Below are 20,212 nucleotides of genomic sequence, written 5' to 3' on the forward strand. Positions count from 1 at the left end.
CTTTGCGCTTCTGCGCGAGGTTTTTGCATGTATATCTTCCTGAACGACTTGGCCTAGTCGCAAGACGTCGCCAGCAGTTCTTCAGTTTGCAACAAGAAAGATATTAACAGGCCATGCGGTTCACAATCAGTTTGATTTGTTAATGTCGCAATTCGCCAGCAACGATTGAACACGCTCGCTAGAGCCATTTCGTCAATTCCAAAGCCCACGCACAGAAAAGTTCTCAAACATTTTGAACGATATGCTACTCATATTTTTTTAGCTGATATCGACTGCGATGAATAGCAGTGACTAATTATGTTGTTCAAGCCGTAAAGTACCCTGCATTTCATGCACCAAATGACGCAGCACTCATTTGCGTTTCGTATCGCTTCGCGAGTCGCAACGTTTTTTCGAAACCCTCAGCCGACGAGGCCGGATTGCGGGCCACAGCCTCTTTACGTGTTGCGTGCGCAACAGCCTAGAACACAATAATAAATGTTTCTCTCGTTGGATACCGTTGTGAAAGCGCTAAAAAGCATAAGAAAAAATAATAAGACCAGTCTACGTTGTGGAGGTAAATGGACAGCGAAGCTGTGGTATCACCTGCAACGATTGCCCACTGCACAATAGACCCTTTTTATTGCAAACGCGACCAGGTGGTGCGCCAGTTTTTGACGTCCCAGAGAACTTCCGGTTAGTAAAGAGAATGAACATAGGCCACCTTAACAACGCTGCTTGAAATGGAGATGAAAAGTTTAACCACCGATTCTCCAGGTGAACGCCAAAAGAACGAAGAAGGCGAGATCTGTTAAACATTTTCGAGCATTCTTATAAACCAACTTGCCTCCTCCAAGATATAATATTGTACAGCCGAAGGCCCTCTTTAAATCTACAACTTTGTTTTCCTTGCAGCATTCATGCTTTTTAGCACAGATGATATAAGCAAGCTCAACAGGCTTACAAAGACGGTGCTACCGGAAGTCGCTTGGGATGCAAGTGCAGTTCATGTTTGTAAACAACAAAAGGGTCTATACCAAATGATTGACGAAAGAAAAGTAAATGCGCTGTTCCAAAACCTTTTTATATACGAAAGACGTCGTACACTGCATGCCATTGCCGCGGCAGCTTATGCAACTACAATCTTTATCGAGAACCGCATGCGAGGAGCGCTACGTGCTTACCAGTTATCACGTGGTTTTGACACTTGTTTTGTTTTTTCTTATTGAAACAAGTGTCAAAACCACACGATAAGAGATAAAGCGCGCGCGAGTACGTGATCGTGTTATGGTTGACAACTCGGAAGAACTTTTAACTGCGGAAACGGCAAGATAGGTTTATAATGTTAGCTATGCGAATTAATCCTGAACGATGTCAAACTTCGTATCGAGGGATATGGTAATAGGTCTAAAATAAAGTGTTAAAGAATTCGAGTTACTTTTAACACACGTGGTGTCGTTCAAAATAGAAAACAAATTCTGAACAATTTTGTTTGTATTGCTACACCATATGCGAGGTCTTAGCTTTTAACATAGGATGGTGTTTTCAGAGAGACATCCTACGACGTTCGCTTGACCAGCCTTGGAGAAGACAGGGTAAGGCATTCACAATTGGAACGAAGTGTTTCTGATCCCTAAATTATGTTTTACCCTTAGTTTTTGCCCCAAGTTTGCACACTGCTTCGCTGCAGATATAAAGGACTTATCTTTTTACCCTCTTCGCGTGTTCGCAGTGAGGCTTATTTGAAGCTGCAAATAGATTCCGGTATAAGTAGAAAACAGGAATTGTACGTTCTTTATGTTTTATATGAGCATAGCGCTTACTCATTACTGACGAAAAGCAGCGTCAAAAATGGACGGAGAACTGGGGGAAGGAGTAAACTCGACAAGCTCTGACTTAAACTGAATTTTAATATGAAGAAAAAATAAACCGTCGAACCACCAAAAAATATGAAACACTGCCTATCTGCCTATCTTATCAAGTTATCTACAAATCGATTCAAAACGACACATGTACGCAATATCGCTGCTAAACAAAGCGATATACAAAGATCTGAAACACATGCCATCCTCGCATCATGACATGCTGAACGCATCCGCTATCTTCCTGGTTCTTTGATTTCTGTGCAGCGTCACAGTGACAGTGTCAATAAAGCGTGGCACACACCAGCACCTGTCACATTGTACCGCTACGTTGCCAGAAGTTGAAGACCTCAATGCCAGATCATGCTGCCTCAACCTATCAATAATGCATCTGTCTGACTGCCCTATGTACATTTTTCCGCACGGCAACGGGATCTTATATACCACTCCGAATTCACAGTTCGCACACTGTTTTTTAATGTTTCTTTGTACACCCCAGCCACTGCTTGTCCCCCGTTCGATCCTGCCAGACAACGTTTCCAGTTTCCCAGGAGCGGACATCAACACCGACTCATGGTGTTTGCTTGCCACGTTTTTTTTGTTCAATGGCTTACGTTGTTTATGTAGTGGAGTACTACCTGTCTAACGCTAGGTGTTATTCTCTTCGGTGCCTCATCACTCTTCCGGAGTCTTTTCAAGAAGGTCTCATCTACTTTCACAAGAAGAGCAAGCGGATATCCCCCCTGTTCCAGTCAGTGTAGCTGTGACCTAAAACTCTCCGTCACTTTGTGTAGATATGATGTTGGCAGAGAGGCCCGCAGACACGAGATGGCCAACTACTCAAAAGTGGCAATACATTACCACTATTGAGTGGGTTAGCATAGGGTATTCAGGCAGATGCATTAGTGTTTGGTTGATGGAGCACAATCTGGCTGTGAGGAGTTCTCCTTCCGGTCATTTGGCGGTACACTGTGAGAAGTGCGGGTCTGTGCCACGCTTTATTGACACTGCAATAGTGACGCGGCACACACAAAAAAAGAACAAAAAAAAAAAACGGGATAGTGAAGGCCTTCAGCATGTCACGATACAAGGAAAGCATGTGTATCAGCTCTCTGTCTATCGATTTATTTAGCAGCGAGATTGCGTGCATGTGTCGTTTTGAAGAGAGTTTGTATAGACACCTTGATAAGACAGGCAAATAGGCAGTGTTTGGTCTTTTCGGTGGATCTACGGTTTGATGTTTCTTCATATTAAAATTCAGTTGTAAGTCAGCGCCTGTCGTGTCTACTCCTCCTACTTGTGCTTAGTCATTTTTTTTAACTGTTTCTATTCAGTTATACATCACCAATTTGCCCGAGTTAACGCCCTTATCCGTTTACCCATTGCTTTTACGTTCTACAAGGGGCGCTGAAAATAAAAATGTTTTTATTTCAGCTTATTAAAATATTTTTTTTTATGAAGTGTACCACAGTGAGTGAATCATTTATGGCAGGGGTCGGTAACCTTTTGCTTCAGCGGTCCGAATCGCCTCAAATTGGGTTTGAAGCGAGCCGGATCAAAAGCCGGAGATGAGGCGGGGGAGGGGGGGGGGGGGGGGGGCGTGAAAATGACAAAAACTCCCCAAAGTTTACTGTGATGTACACATTTTTTTTCTTGATTTAGCCCCATATCACTTAAGATTGCTGAGCCCCATCTCAGTATGAGTTTTGGTATTCAATATTGTTTGCCAAGACAAACATTCATGTTAAAACTACTAACTGAGAGCTCTAAAACTATTTGGAGGTGGTCATTGGTCATTCGCAAACACATGATTGGCTTTACGGTCTCCATCTAAAAAATATCTTCGCCCATGTACATACAAAGAACACTGCAATCAAAGGTGTTGCGGGCTTTCGTAGATTGGAAAGATTGGACTCAGGAATACCAGAATAAAACTTAACAAAGTCGTTCGCTGGAAATACATCCTACAACCGATTATCATTTTGGGGATCAGCTGATCAGCCAATTTCGTCTCGTAATCCTCCTGAACTTGACCGAGGTCTTTCTTGAGCAAAATTTAGAAAATTTGAAGGTCGTTTGAGTCTTTCGCGAAATCAGTGATTCCGACGCCGACTTTGCAGTACATATTGCATACCATCACTAGGATACTTTCTTCATAGAACAGTGTGCCCGTTCCTCCTAAAAAAGAGTTTCCACTATATAAAATCATATAGATTCTTTGTTGGTAGAAGTTCCTGGTGTTGTGGAAGACCCCCAGATTTCGCTCAAAAACGTTTGCGTCTAAGAGCATACCACCATGGGTCTATCTTTTTTTGTTTTTTTGTAATTTTACGTTCCAGTCATTAGGGTGGTGTGAGATATCAACCAACAAAAATGCCAAGTCGCACGCCTAATCAGGACCACGAAGCCTCCACAAAAACGTTCTTACGAAGTTAAAACATGAAAAAAGCGAAGCTTCTGTTATTTTTGTGTAGTAATGGAAATGAACGATACATGGTACAAGTCATGATTCCGGACGACATTTTTAATTATTGATTCCCGATGCATCACTTTAATACGCGACAATTTCTGATAGATGAACGTGAATAATGAACCAAGATCCAGGCGTGCCATTTGGAAGTTAATACGTTCCATTACACTATATTTGCCACCAACTGTACTTTTTGTGCCATTAATTCTGGAGTGTGTGTGTGTGTGGGGGGGGGGGGGTATTTCCTGGTAGGCGTGCCGGGGGCCGTATAATATTGCCTCGAGGGCCGCGGGTTGCCGACCCCTGATTTATGACACGCTAATTTCTTATTGGAAATGGCTCTTAACTGAGAAACGAATGTCCTTACATATCTAAATTGCTTTGTCTATCCCACACTGAATATAAATACATATTTAAGAAAGCTATTGCTTATTGAATTTACAAAGAAAACGTCAGCAGGAATTAAGTTGTATTTATTCGCAGCTTGTGTACTTTTTATATATAACTGCGGCAAGTCAATTTTAAAACAGCAACTTTTCTTTTAAACTGTGGAAAACAAAACAATTGCAAAAGAAAAAAATAATGATTAAGACGTTAAACCATCAACGCACTTATAGTACATTTTAATGAGTGGAGCTGGGACGTTGCCAATATGTAAAGCAAAATTTAAAGTGCATTGAATACTCAAGATGCAAATAAAAATGCGTTGCTCCGTTTCTGTGCGTAGACCTCTTTAGCTCTTTCCTTATCCGGGAAATTTCGATTTTTACTTCTCTTAAAGATTGACTTAATGCTTAGATAAGTGTTGCGTTAATTTCGCTAGTAGTTGCTTTACGTTCATTAATGGAGGTGAGTCGTTAAAGATTGCTCTTGCTTGTGGGAGGTTCGTAAGTTTTTGATAAGGCGCTTAGTGAACTTTGGCAGATCAACGCGTTAATTAAAACCTCGTTCATTGAGTCCATCCCAGGTTTCGGCACCAAAATTATGAAAAATATCGTAAGAAGAAAAAAAATGTTTATAGTAATTTATAGTACAATATTTACAGAGAAGTGCGGTTCCTGAAGGGGTCAGTCTTGTTCGGGTACTTCGTTGTCTTCCCTTTGGTTTTCGAGTCTCTGTATTAAATTTCCTAATTCCTCTTCATTTGATGGGAGAGTACTTTAAAAAAAAGATATTTAACATAACTGTTGCTGTGGCAATATCTCGTCAACTTAACCTAATAGCAAAAAAAAAAAAAAACTCTTTTTTACGAGTAGCAGCAAAAGACTTGAGTCTTCTGTTAAAACAACCAAAATTAACGGTTTTTCCAGCTTTCTATTCCAATCTTGCAAAAAATAAATATCGACCTTCTATGGGTAATTGCTGTCTCTACATAATAATTTGTATAAAGTAAACTTAATTGTGGCGAGAATGCATAGCAGTGTAAATGGCGCATACTATTGCTGATACGCAAATATGTTTACATGTGTGAACTTAGACCTATTTCTAATTTTCAGTGTGTCATTCAAGTATTTTTCTCAATAATTCCCAGCCGTAACTTTTGTTTGGGGTATGTAACAGAGATACGCCCATTGTTTTGAAAAGAAATACCGTAAGCGCGACAAAAATGCTAGAGCATTTTTGACCAGCATTAGAAAACGTGAAATATGAACCCCAATTACAAGCTAGCTCACATAGTGAGCTGCTTCTTCTATCTAGCTTGAATTTTGCATCTCAAGACTCCTGCGATTTGCTATCAACGAATAAATACCTAAGAAAGCAGGTTTTTTTTAGGTTGTTTTAATGACCAAGTGAAATTCTCTTCACGGAACAACTCTTTTGAACACGGAGCGATTACAAAAGAGGACAGGAAAATTTGTTAAGCAGTGTTGTTTGCACTGAGAGGCTTTTTTCGTCACGCTTATTGGAAACACATTGTCTAAATTTTTTTAGGTGTGCTAGTTATGAACGAGTCAACCAGTAATCGTGAAAATGCCAATGCATTCTCAACGAATCATTTCAACTGAATTCGTCACTACAGATTGTCCCCATTAGCAGGCTAACGCTCCGTTATTGCCATTTTTAGTTGCGTTAGCTAGTCCGGCTGTTATATGCGAGAGCTGAGCAGTCCAAAGAATCAAAATAGACTTAACATGCGCAATTGGGCAAAAGAATGCGTCCAGATGACTATTGACGACGGTATAAATTATCAAGGACAATCGAAGCATTTGAATCAGAAGATATATGTCTTTCAAAATGCACCAAAATTAAAATAAAATGTGATCTGAGATCTGCAATTATTATACAAAGATATAGCTCTTAAGAAAAAAAGAACATAATAACCTTCGATAACTTAAGCCGGAAAAATATAATTTACTTTTAAGAACTCACATGTTTCACGAGGAGGCAAATGCTAAAGAACTTTGATACTACAGTCGCTGATTTGAAAGGGGTTTTGCTCTCAGTGATTTTATCTAGAATTGTCTTTTATGTTGTTGAGTCCTTTAAGGCAACTAATTTAGGGTAACAGTAACTTTTTAGGGCAAGTATGCTCGTTTTTATTCCCGAATTCTTTTCTTTCTTTTTTTTTTATCCGGAAATAGCGCAGCAAAACAAAAATTACTTCGACAGGTGCAAATATTATCAGCTACAGTATTTGAAAATACTTTTAGGACGTTATTCAAAATTACGTTCCCTACTTAAGGTTTTGCCTTTCGGTAGTTTTCACACAAAAAACAACAACATTGTTTTGCGGTGGTTTTTTTCAAAGCGCGGTTGTCAGGGGGATTAATAAGTATTGTTCTTCGTTTTCAGTTTTTAGTTTTATTTTCACGTCCGTGAAAACATTTCCTGAATGGGTGAATTTAGTTTGATTCATTTGGATGTTACTTCATTAAAGAATATACGTATATATATATTTTTTTAGTTGTACCAGACTACAATTTTAGACGGAAATGCAAAAAAAAATTTCAAGGTTAAATTGCTGAAAAATGGAGAAGACCTTTGAAGACTTTGGGAGTTTTGAATTCCTAAACTAGGAGACACAAAAAAGGAAGGGAAACCCAAAACGAATACACACGGAGGACAAGGGGACACAACACTCGGAGTAAGATAAAGCTGTGCGGACGTTAATAAAAGTTGTTGAGAGAAATAAAGCCCAAAAACGAAGAACCTTATTAAATTAATTTAGCTAAACTTAGAACTTTTATTCATTGGGAGACATGAAGAGCGACCTCGTTTCCTACGTATTATTTCCAGAAAAAGCACGAAAAAATGTAAACAAACCAAAAATTGTATGACACGAATGCTTCTTTAAAAGGGTGCCTGTGTCGTTCGTTTTCCTGTTTGTTCATCACTGCTTCGTACCCTTACCGTTACCAACATACTATTGAATTCAAGTCTTTAGTTTCGTTCCAGTGCTTTAAAGCGGGAACCTAACATATTTTAAGATGTCATTAAGATTACGATTATTATAATGATTAGCTCTAAGTGAACGCGCTATGACAAACAATATTCAGCATTGGCTTCCAAGAGCGTCCAGCCACTAGTCTTATTGTTATCCCGGTAAAAGCATTCTCACAGATGAATTTTGTGTTCCGTAATTATATTATATTATATTACACTCGTACCCAATTAGACGTGTGATGACATCTATACATGCTCGATTAGTGTTTTCTTTTGATTTCGTTAAATATATTCTCAAAAACGCATATATTCATGAACGTGTGTTAACTACACCGCAAGCGAAACCTATAGTTTTAACTATTATGGTACGATGGCAGGTTGTGGTATGTAGCAGCTGTATTAATATTCGAGATTACCAAATAGGCCCCTTAGATGTTACTGGCAACATAATCAAACCGGAGACACGGAAACAAAAGGGCATACACAACACGGTATGTACGTCATTCTTTTTCTATCTCCGGTTTTATTTTATTATGTTCCCTAATGTTCACCAGCTCGCTTGCGCCCTCAATATTCTTTCAGACGTTACAGTTCGCTTTCTCGTATCACAGAACGCACCCCCCCCCCCCCTTTTTCCGCACAAGGAAAAAAAAAAGAGAAGAAAACGAAAAAGTCATTAGTGGAAGTCGAAGTACATCTATTTTGGGGGCTGGAAATCTTCATCGGGCTTGTATTTATTTTTAACTGTTTTCTTTAGGGAAATTTTTATTCATAAAAACTTTCTACTCATTAAAAGCCCCGCTCTTTCGATGTCTATATGTCAACGCAAACAATTGGTAATTTGTCGAGTATAATGTTTGATATCTAAAAACAACTGCACTTCTAACCCTTTGGCTCGTGTTGCAAACAAAATGAACCCTCACAAAGATAATTTAGTATGTTTGAGCGTTGCTCTAAACAAAGGGAACGATCGATGGAAAACTAATTAATCAAACCCTAAAAGATGCAATCAGCAATCGTTAACATTTTTTTTTGTTTCTTTCCAGAAAGAAAAAGAGAGGTGAGTAATTGTCGCTGACGATTGGGAATCTTGTCGCGTGTCCAGGGGTGATTACGTTCGCGTGAATTTGAGGCAGTGGCACCTTCTATCAACACTGAAATGAGGCACGCGACGATAACTCTAACGCTGTTACGACATCGCCTATAAAAATACATTTGTATCGCGCGAGGCCTGATAATGACATAACTAAGTGTGTTTTTTTTTTTCTTACAAAAACAGAATTTCATTTTCTGTGTCCGTGAAATTCTCATCTGATTCCCAAAAGATCTTTGAATACCAGCCGAAACTAACGGTAAGTAGAACATTGTTTTTCTGGCGGATGCCATTGAGCATTCGGGAAATATAGTTGGCGTTTTTTGTGATTTACTACAGCAGCTTATGATGGAACTAAAACTATGTTAAGACATAAACAAATATAACGAAAAAAAAACTCCATGTGTTGTAAAATTAAGCACGACGTTAGGTTCCTCACGCTACGCTCAGTGTCACAGCACAGACTAATTTTATTTAAAGTCTAGACATATTTTCAACCCCGTAATCCGCCGACCATCCGCCGTAAAGTGCAGCAGTTGGATGTCTAAAAATCTTTACGGGAAAGTAGGTGCTCTAAATTTCTATCTTTTTTCATTCGTTCATCAACTCTTGTAGGTGTTTGTGTCGATTTTGAGTCGAGTGCTGACTTTATTATACATGCCTTCCGAAGAGAATTTGCGCGGTAGGAGGGAAAAAGAAAAACATTTTTGCGTTCCTAAAAAAAAAGAACAAAATTTTGTTTTCTGGGTCCGTGAAGTTTTCATCTGACTCCCAAAAGATCTTTGGATACCAAGAGGTTCTCGCTACGAGCACCACATATCTATTGACTTCCTCGCTTTTCTGACGTAACTACGAATTTTGAAACATGTTAAGGTCCCGACGAGGGCTAGAACGGAAAGTTTAGATCCCAAGCTAGATACCGTTTGACAGGTTGAGGTTTAACGAAAGTTGCGAGAGCCTTGACACTGAAAAAAAAAAAAAAGAGATTAACTGTACTCTCTCATATTGTTGCCGATAGTCAAATGACCTACTTGAAATGTCTTGTACCTCGTTGGATGGCGCAAGAAGCAGACGACGCGGTAGCGGCAAATGACCCTTACATGTTGCCGTTGAGCAGCTCATGTTTACTCAATTCGTATATCTTTTTATTTTGTATACATTCTCAAAAACGACACAGGTCATTCGTGAATTGTACTCTTAAGGTGGTTTTTGGAGTTACCCTCTTTATAATTCTACAGGTTAGAACACACTGCATCGGTGAGGTCTGCGGCACGCTTTAGGCTTTGGCAACAATATGGTCGCACTGCCTGTCCGGAGTATTCTTTTACCGGGTGACGGCTGAGTCAGAAAGATTCGCGAATAGTTTAGACAACGATATCAAAACTCTAGGCTGATGTCCTGTGAAAACTTGACGATAAAGCCGTCACATTGGAGTACCCAAGCAATTTGTCGTTTCACAGATGTTACTCTTTTGTCCGTAAGGTACTTCCAGAGTTGACCTCTATTGGGGCGTGCTTAATTTTGTAAGGAGTCCTTGAATAACACTATAGTAGGCTTGGAGAGACATACATTCCAGCGACTGTTCACAAAGCTAAAAACTTAGTTCCTGACAACAAAAAGGCAACGCTTAATGCAATACATATCTGTAATTGAAAGGTCAATCACTTCATTTTCGGTCGTGGTGACAATTTTGGTGGCAATGGGGTTTGAATACACAGGTCAGAAATCTTGTGCGCTTGCTGACCTGAAGAGGTCCGAGAACCCTTTTCAGTTTTTTTAATTATGTATGAAACGTCGTGAAAGGCGTTTTATGAAAATCAACGACGTCGCGTTGATCTCTTAGCCCATTTTCTTCTCGGGTGTCCCCTCCAAGTCATTAATTGGTTAAATAAATCTTAAAGGATCAGCTGGAGGAATCACTTGACGTGATCGTTGTAGTCGGGAGTGATAAGCACCCGGGTTGGTAAGCTTCCACAACCTTGTTTAGCCCGCTGATGCTCGTACCTAACTGGATCTGCAAACCAGACCTCTTGTCCGTGCTCGTGTTATTATGCCACAGTTCTCTGAATGCCTTTTCAGCAAAGTTGTTTTGAGTTGTTAATATAGCAGTTAATCGGGATGTTTCTCGCCCGTACTTTTCTTCTAACTTAGATCACCGTAGGTGCCTTGCAAGATTAGTGATTCGGTTAACTTAAATTATGTTCTATACATTTGAATCGCGCTGTATGATTCAGGTTAGCTTTACTTCCAGGCTGTAATAAATATATAAAAAATTGCTTTTAAACTTTGTGAGCTCGCCTTCTCGAAATTTGTTTTGTAGAAGACGCATTATGGTTTTTCGATCGTCTTGCCCAGGGATGCACTTGGACTCAAGAGGTCTTTTGCCACTCAAACCGAACTATTTATTACGAGAAATGTTGGAAAAACTAGAGTTCTGTAGGGAGCAAAAAAGACAAAAGGAACGCCCTTCATTGAGTTCGTTTCTGGAATGTCGAACGTACATGTTAAACGTTAACAGTAAAAATGGTATGTGTTGCGAATATTAAGGAATTGGAAATATATGACTTTTCCACAGGTTATTGAAGCATTCGGTTACATGGGAGGTTACATCGGAATGTGGCTCGGCCTGTCCCTTTACTCCTTGATCACTGACGGGGAACAGTGGTTAAGAAAGTTCTTCACAAAGAGGGCACTCAAGAGTTCAGCTGAGAAGTAAGTCCCATGCCCTATGTTCAATCCTATTGCTGCTGGTCGCGGAAGGCGTTCGTTAGAAAGCATAGCGACCAAGGTAAATGTTACGCTGAACTTCACAAGAATATTCGCTGTTCTAAAAATCTACGTACCTAACTAGTGGCCAAATAAAGGAAAGACGATTAGGTAAAGTAAAACAGTTCAATCTAAGTTCAGTGCAGATCACAATGTATTGTGTAAAAGCTGATAGTGGAGCGTCGAAACAAATAAAAGTAGCGTAAGTTAAACAACTCAAGCGAAACTAATTTCTTCTGTACAAGTATATGCAACGTACAAGAGGGCTGAATATTTTATTTTAAGTCGTGTGTTTCTGGTGGATTCTACTTAAATATTAAACATACATGCTACAAAAATGATCCGCTCTATCTTGTCGTATTTTTGTGCTGTTGTGGGAATCAGCTAGACTGTAGACAATAGAGTGTCTACATCTGAAGATTATAAAGCTACCTATCAGAGATGTGCGGATTCGTTATTTAGGTACACTAGCGAAACAGTGTTCTACCTTTTAACTGTATGCTTGTAGCTAAGCGGATAATATTTATTTTGAACTACGAAGAATGCTTCCCATGGAGGTTTATTTTAACATTAAGTTGAAAATACTATATGGCCCAAACAGGGCTGCGCTAAAACGAGCGCAACGTAACGCAACTAAAAAAAAGGAAAAGAACACGACGGAATGCAGGATAATTTAAAACATTGTAAAATATGAACACACAACATAATATGCTAAAAGAAGACGGATGTGAAGTTCTAACAGAATTAAAACTCAATTTATATTCCGTGTTCTACTTAGTGTACAATGCTGTGAAGGATGGTCGCCCGAACCTGTCTTGATTCCGGAGGCGGAGCGACTCCGTCCGGATCGCGTGCTCCATCTCGGATTTAGTCTACTGATCCCGGCGCGCTCCGAAACGACCAGTGGAATTCGCCATTAGTGTTTAATTTCGATACCCTCTCGTGAGAGCTGAATGATGTAGTGAAGCTTTCGCGACAGTTGTTTTTCACAGCCTTGCCATAAAGCCGAATATAGTTTGAGAAAAGAAGTGATTTCAACATTTAAGAAATAAAAAAAAAGTCTGAGTTTGTTAATGATGCATTAATTTGTTCCATCCAACAATTAATCTAAAAAAAAATATAGGAAAAAACTTGGGCTCGAACGAATTCAGCCGAAGTTGTTATCTCATCTTCATCCTTTTTAAAGTTTTTCGCCTGGTTTCCTAAAGACCCTGTTGTAGCTGTTTTCTTTTACTAAATATTGTGTTATTCTAGACCTGATATATGAGAATTCCAGTGTTTTACTCTTGTTGGTAATAAAGTTGGCAATTTTGCTCTACAGGATTCAAGTTCCAAAACCACAAATATTCACGACCGACAAATATAACTTCGGAATGTGAGTACTTCACCTCATCTGTGAACGTCGTGGCTGCGTGCACGGCCATCTATAGTCAAGTTGCTATTGCGCGACGTTTTATTTGCCAATAACACTCTCGCCCCCTAAATTTGCGTCATGTTGCGAACAAAATATCAGCCTGCGTGGCTTCATCATCAGTAGCGTGGAAAGCAAAACGACTTACCATGTCAAGCTTAATGATCATCAATTCAAACCGCCTTCCTCCATCCTTCCCACCACTGGAAATGACGTCCGTTGTTGATGTTGTAGTAGCTGATCTTATAGTTGCAGTAGCAGTTTTTGGTGCTGAGGTTGTAGCTGGCGATGTAGGGCGTCGGGCGTCGATGTAGTCAAATCCTTGAAATATGTGAAGAACGGGTTAGCTAAACATATAAACCTCCGCTTGTTCCCAAGCCGTGAAAGCGTGTCTGCGTGGCCTTGTTGGTAGCACGTCTGGCTCGCCACCGAACGGTTATGAGCTCGAATCCCGCATCGGCCTAAAAGATTTTATATATATTTTATTGCAAATGAATCACCTTATCAAGTGAAATCACTTGAAACACGCGGCGAACTTCAATTCATGCCATGTTGTAACTTCTTTTATTCCACGCGTGACGTCACGTTTCACGTGAGCGTTGTGGGTTTGAAATTCCAGCGCGAGGTCATGGGGCTGTGACGTCATGACCCCATCGACCAATCAAGATTCTGCCGTCACACCGACGCCGAGCACACGCAGCGAAATTGACGTCATCATATCCCCCATTCAAGCTTATTAAGCGGGAATGGGGATATGATGACGTCAATTTCCTTGCGTGTGTTCGCGCAGACCGGCGTCTGTTGACTCATGGAGAGGTAGTGCGCCACTTATTGTAGACACTGAAAGGTTTGGCTTAGCATCCCTTTAAAGCTATCGCTTTAAAAGGTCGTCCGACGCCCGCGGGAGTCAAACCTGGGTTTACTACGTTCGAAGCGGAGACGTTGCCACTTATCTACGACAGATCGCTACTAACCCACTCTATTGGCGGCGTGTGCGAACTAGAGAGAGCGCTTCTCTAGTCATCTTCTTTTTATACTGTTTCTTTTTTACATGCTACGCATTTATAGCGCATATTTTTTTTCGTGACTCTTTATATTTATGCTCTTTACAGCTCTTTTTAGATATTATAGGACTTTTTAGAAAGTAGACGTTGCAATTCATTTTTTTTATTCGTTTTTTGGCACTTTTTTTTTGTTATCATGACTTTTTTGTGTGTCTGATTGCCCTGTGAATTTGTAGGTCACCAATGTCCTAGTGTGATTAGCTTGTAAGATGACATCCATCTTTCTGCATTTCTCCATCAGTGACTCGATTTATGTACAACTACAAAAACCTTTTCGCTCAACCATTGTCTGTAGGGGGTTGAGGACACGTCAAGCTGCTCTATAGCAGCTTTTTTCCTCCACCTCCCCCATCTTCGGTGGAAAATAAAGAATTTTATCTTTTTTTTTTATCATCTTCATTATCGTTTGTGACGTCACTGGTGGGAAAGACTGGGACAGAACGCGTGGCTCGTCAGCTCGCTTCATGCGCTGTTGGGGTAACGCGTGGCAAAGCCTGTTTTGCGCGCTGTGTTTTTATTTGGTGAAGTTATATTTGTAGTAGGACAATTTACCATATTTTGAAACAGTACGTGGCACGCATAGTCGTGCCAACAAACACTTTTGGCGCTAAGGTGTCGAAGTGCTCGGATGAAAATAGTATAGTCATCGCTTTATCCCACTACAACGTCTACCACGGCGAATTATGTGTTGATGAAAATAATCCCTGGAGTAGGGGAACAAGAGGGACAAGGGACAAACATAAATCTCCAAACACAGCTAGGTGACTGGTGAGCGACCGAAAAAATCCGCCTGGTCTGGGTATCGAACCCGGGACCTCTCCATTACAAGTGGACCGCTCTACCAACTGAGCTAACCAGGGGTTAGACGTCAGTAGAACAAACGGGTTTTATCAGCTGCCACCAGTCTAACACCAACAAGGGTGAAGCTTGCAATTTAATGTTATAATTATAACACAATTAAATGCAAAGGGGCAAGCGAGCTGGACAATAAAGATGAAAATAATCCCTGGAGAAGGGGAACAAGAGGGACGAGGGACAAACATAAATCTCCAAACACAGCTAGGTGACTGGTGAGCGACCGAAAAAATCCGCCTGGTCTGGGTATCGAACCCGGGACCTCTCCATTACAAGTGGACCGCTCTACCAACTGAGCTAACCAGGGGTTAGACGTCAGTAGAACAAACGGGTTTTATCAGCTGCCACCAGTCTAACACCAACAAGGGTGAAGCTTGCAATTTAATGTTATAATTATAACACAATTAAATGCAAAGGGGCAAGCGAGCTGGACAATAAAGATGAAAATAATCCCTGGAGAAGGGGAACAAGAGGGACGAGGGACAAACATAAATCTCCAAACACAGCTAGGTGACTGGTGAGCGACCGAAAAAATCCGCCTGGTCTGGGTATCGAACCCGGGACCTCTCCATTACAAGTGGACCGCTCTACCAACTGAGCTAACCAGGGGTTAGACGTCAGTAGAACAAACGGGTTTTATCAGCTGCCACCAGTCTAACACCAACAAGGGTGAAGCTTGCAATTTAATGTTATAATTATAACACAATTAAATGCAAAGGGGCAAGCGAGCTGGACAATAAAGATGAAAATAATCCCTGGAGAAGGGGAACAAGAGGGACGAGGGACAAACATAAATCTCCAAACACAGCTAGGTGACTGGTGAGCGACCGAAAAAATCCGCCTGGTCTGGGTATCGAACCCGGGACCTCTCCATTACAAGTGGACCGCTCTACCAACTGAGCTAACCAGGGGTTAGACGTCAGTAGAACAAACGGGTTTTATCAGCTGCCACCAGTCTAACACCAACAAGGGTGAAGCTTGCAATTTAATGTTATAATTATAACACAATTAAATGCAAAGGGGCAAGCGAGCTGGACAATAAAGATGAAAATAATCCCTGGAGAAGGGGAACAAGAGGGACGAGGGACAAACATAAATCTCCAAACACAGCTAGGTGACTGGTGAGCGACCGAAAAAATCCGCCTGGTCTGGGTATCGAACCCGGGACCTCTCCATTACAAGTGGACCGCTCTACCAACTGAGCTAACCAGGGGTTAGACGTCAGTAGAACAAACGGGTTTTATCAGCTGCCACCAGTCTAACACCAACAAGGGTGAAGCTTGCAATTTAATGTTATAATTATAACACAATTAAATGCAAAGGGGCAAGCGAGCTGGACAATAAAGATGAAAATAATCCCTGGAGAAGGGGAACAAGAGGGACGAGGGACAAACATAAATCTCCAAACACAGCTAGGTGACTGGTGAGCGACCGAAAAAATCCGCCTGGTCTGGGTATCGAACCCGGGACCTCTCCATTACAAGTGGACCGCTCTACCAACTGAGCTAACCAGGGGTTAGACGTCAGTAGAACAAACGGGTTTTATCAGCTGCCACCAGTCTAACACCAACAAGGGTGAAGCTTGCAATTTAATGTTATAATTATAACACAATTAAATGCAAAGGGGCAAGCGAGCTGGACAATAAAGATGAAAATAATCCCTGGAGAAGGGGAACAAGAGGGACGAGGGACAAACATAAATCTCCAAACACAGCTAGGTGACTGGTGAGCGACCGAAAAAATCCGCCTGGTCTGGGTATCGAACCCGGGACCTCTCCATTACAAGTGGACCGCTCTACCAACTGAGCTAACCAGGGGTTAGACGTCAGTAGAACAAACGGGTTTTATCAGCTGCCACCAGTCTAACACCAACAAGGGTGAAGCTTGCAATTTAATGTTATAATTATAACACAATTAAATGCAAAGGGGCAAGCGAGCTGGACAATAAAGATGAAAATAATCCCTGGAGAAGGGGAACAAGAGGGACGAGGGACAAACATAAATCTCCAAACACAGCTAGGTGACTGGTGAGCGACCGAAAAAATCCGCCTGGTCTGGGTATCGAACCCGGGACCTCTCCATTACAAGTGGACCGCTCTACCAACTGAGCTAACCAGGGGTTAGACGTCAGTAGAACAAACGGGTTTTATCAGCTGCCACCAGTCTAACACCAACAAGGGTGAAGCTTGCAATTTAATGTTATAATTATAACACAATTAAATGCAAAGGGGCAAGCGAGCTGGACAATAAAGATGAAAATAATCCCTGGAGAAGGGGAACAAGAGGGACGAGGGACAAACATAAATCTCCAAACACAGCTAGGTGACTGGTGAGCGACCGAAAAAATCCGCCTGGTCTGGGTATCGAACCCGGGACCTCTCCATTACAAGTGGACCGCTCTACCAACTGAGCTAACCAGGGGTTAGACGTCAGTAGAACAAACGGGTTTTATCAGCTGCCACCAGTCTAACACCAACAAGGGTGAAGCTTGCAATTTAATGTTATAATTATAACACAATTAAATGCAAAGGGGCAAGCGAGCTGGACAATAAAGATGAAAATAATCCCTGGAGAAGGGGAACAAGAGGGACGAGGGACAAACATAAATCTCCAAACACAGCTAGGTGACTGGTGAGCGACCGAAAAAATCCGCCTGGTCTGGGTATCGAACCCGGGACCTCTCCATTACAAGTGGACCGCTCTACCAACTGAGCTAACCAGGGGTTAGACGTCAGTAGAACAAACGGGTTTTATCAGCTGCCACCAGTCTAACACCAACAAGGGTGAAGCTTGCAATTTAATGTTATAATTATAACACAATTAAATGCAAAGGGGCAAGCGAGCTGGACAATAAAGATGAAAATAATCCCTGGAGAAGGGGAACAAGAGGGACGAGGGACAAACATAAATCTCCAAACACAGCTAGGTGACTGGTGAGCGACCGAAAAAATCCGCCTGGTCTGGGTATCGAACCCGGGACCTCTCCATTACAAGTGGACCGCTCTACCAACTGAGCTAACCAGGGGTTAGACGTCAGTAGAACAAACGGGTTTTATCAGCTGCCACCAGTCTAACACCAACAAGGGTGAAGCTTGCAATTTAATGTTATAATTATAACACAATTAAATGCAAAGGGGCAAGCGAGCTGGACAATAAAGATGAAAATAATCCCTGGAGAAGGGGAACAAGAGGGACGAGGGACAAACATAAATCTCCAAACACAGCTAGGTGACTGGTGAGCGACCGAAAAAATCCGCCTGGTCTGGGTATCGAACCCGGGACCTCTCCATTACAAGTGGACCGCTCTACCAACTGAGCTAACCAGGGGTTAGACGTCAGTAGAACAAACGGGTTTTATCAGCTGCCACCAGTCTAACACCAACAAGGGTGAAGCTTGCAATTTAATGTTATAATTATAACACAATTAAATGCAAAGGGGCAAGCGAGCTGGACAATAAAGATGAAAATAATCCCTGGAGAAGGGGAACAAGAGGGACGAGGGACAAACATAAATCTCCAAACACAGCTAGGTGACTGGTGAGCGACCGAAAAAATCCGCCTGGTCTGGGTATCGAACCCGGGACCTCTCCATTACAAGTGGACCGCTCTACCAACTGAGCTAACCAGGGGTTAGACGTCAGTAGAACAAACGGGTTTTATCAGCTGCCACCCAGTCTAACACCAACAAGGGTGAAGCTTGCAATTTAATGTTATAATTATAATACAATTAAATGCAAAGGGGCAAGCGAGCTGGACAATAAAGATGAAAATAATCCCTGGAGAAGGGGAACAAGAGGGAGAATCTCCAAACACAGCTGGTAGAGCGCTCCACTTGTAATGGAGAGGTCCCGGGTTCGATACCCGGACCAGGCGGATTTTTTCGGTCGCTCACCAGTCACCTAGCTGTGTTTGGAGATTTATGTTTGTCCCTCGTCCCTCTTGTTCCCCTTCTCCAGGGATTATTTTCATCTTTATTGTCCAGCTCGCTTGCCCCTTTGCATTTAATTGCATTATAATTATAACATTAAATTGCAAGCTTCACCCTTGTTGGTGTTAGACTGGTGGCAGCTGATAAAACCCGTTTGCTCTACTGACGTCTAACCCCTGGTTAGCTCAGTTGGTAGAGCGCTCCACTTGTAATGGAGAGGTCCCGGGTTCGATACCCGGACCAGGCGGATTTTTTCGGTCGCTCACCAGTCACTTAGCTGTGTTTGGAGATTTATGTTTGTCCCTAGTCCCTCTTGTTCCCCTTCTCCAGGGATTATTTTCATCTTTATTGTCCAGCTCGCTTGCCCCTTTGCATTTAATTGCATTATAATTATAACATTAAAATGGAAGCTTCACCCTTGTTGGTGTTAGACTGGTGGCAGCTGATAAAACCCGTTTGCTCTACTGACGTCTAACCCCTGGTTAAGCTCAGTTGGTAGAGCGCTCCACTTGTGATGGAGAGGTCCCGGGTTCGATACCCGGACCAGGCGGTTTTTTTCGGTCGCTCACCAGTCACCTAGCTGTGTTTGGAGATTTATGTTTGTCCCTTCCCCTTCTCCAGGGATTATTTTCATCTTTATTGTCCAGCTCGCTTGCCCCTTTGCATTTAATTGCATTATAATTATAAGAATTATGTGTATTTTTTATTATGATTTGGACAATATAAAACTAAGAAAGAAATGTCTAGTCAGATTGAAAATAGGAAATCGAAATTCGAGAAGCTCTCGCGTGTATAGTAAACACTTCGTTGAAAGCGATTCCGTGTATCCTGGTGGTTCTAATGTGTTCTGTGAGTGCATGTCTTTTGTTAGTTCTGCATTGATTCCTTTTGAAATTTTATAAACCTGTAAACAAACAGTTCATCAAAATAACTGGCAGAAAGAAGCGGTGGCTGGCTTCTAGTGTCGTTTCAACTAAATCCCTGCTTATTCACCCGATCGACGCAAAAGGTGCGAGGCACCCTCGCGAACGAAGTCTTCATTTTAGTAAGTCGGTGACACTCCACCGTCCCAAGAAATGAGGAATACACCGTCTATGAATTACTACCTTTTGTACGTTTAATTTTGGCGGAACCAAATGCGCATAATGAGTGATGGGCTTCTCAGTGAGGGATTTTAAATTTGTAAACAAATCTTAGCAAAAATAGGATAGAACAAATTGATCAATCGCCGGAATTTGCCGGGTCATATCCGAACATTTAAGCATTTATGAACATTTCTGCCTTCCTTTCGAGCAGAAGTCGCGATGTGACAAGCGTCTTTACCATGCATTCGATTCGGGAGGTGCTGAGCGTCAGCTGCTGACGAGCATTTGCTCGGCAGGAACTGCCAAGTCACACTT

General features: G+C 41.6%; 1 protein-coding gene across 1 annotated transcript in view; it reads left to right on the forward strand.

Moving 5' to 3' along the window:
- The window catches only part of LOC115329185, a 37,305-nt gene that overhangs the window by 12,676 nt on the left and 4,417 nt on the right, over nucleotides 1-20,212 (forward strand). Inside the window, exons 8-12 of the mRNA XM_042291958.1 lie at nucleotides 1,529-1,574; nucleotides 8,742-8,755; nucleotides 8,975-9,047; nucleotides 11,364-11,500; nucleotides 12,876-12,929. Coding sequence (XP_042147892.1) covers nucleotides 1,529-1,574; nucleotides 8,742-8,755; nucleotides 8,975-9,047; nucleotides 11,364-11,500; nucleotides 12,876-12,929 — 324 coding nt within the window. The remainder of the gene's footprint in view (nucleotides 1-1,528; nucleotides 1,575-8,741; nucleotides 8,756-8,974; nucleotides 9,048-11,363; nucleotides 11,501-12,875; nucleotides 12,930-20,212) is intronic.

The sequence above is a fragment of the Ixodes scapularis genome, unplaced genomic scaffold, assembly GCF_016920785.2.
Source record: "Ixodes scapularis isolate PalLabHiFi unplaced genomic scaffold, ASM1692078v2 PGA_scaffold0__279_contigs__length_252992795, whole genome shotgun sequence".
Taxonomy (NCBI): Eukaryota; Metazoa; Arthropoda; class Arachnida; order Ixodida; family Ixodidae; genus Ixodes; species Ixodes scapularis.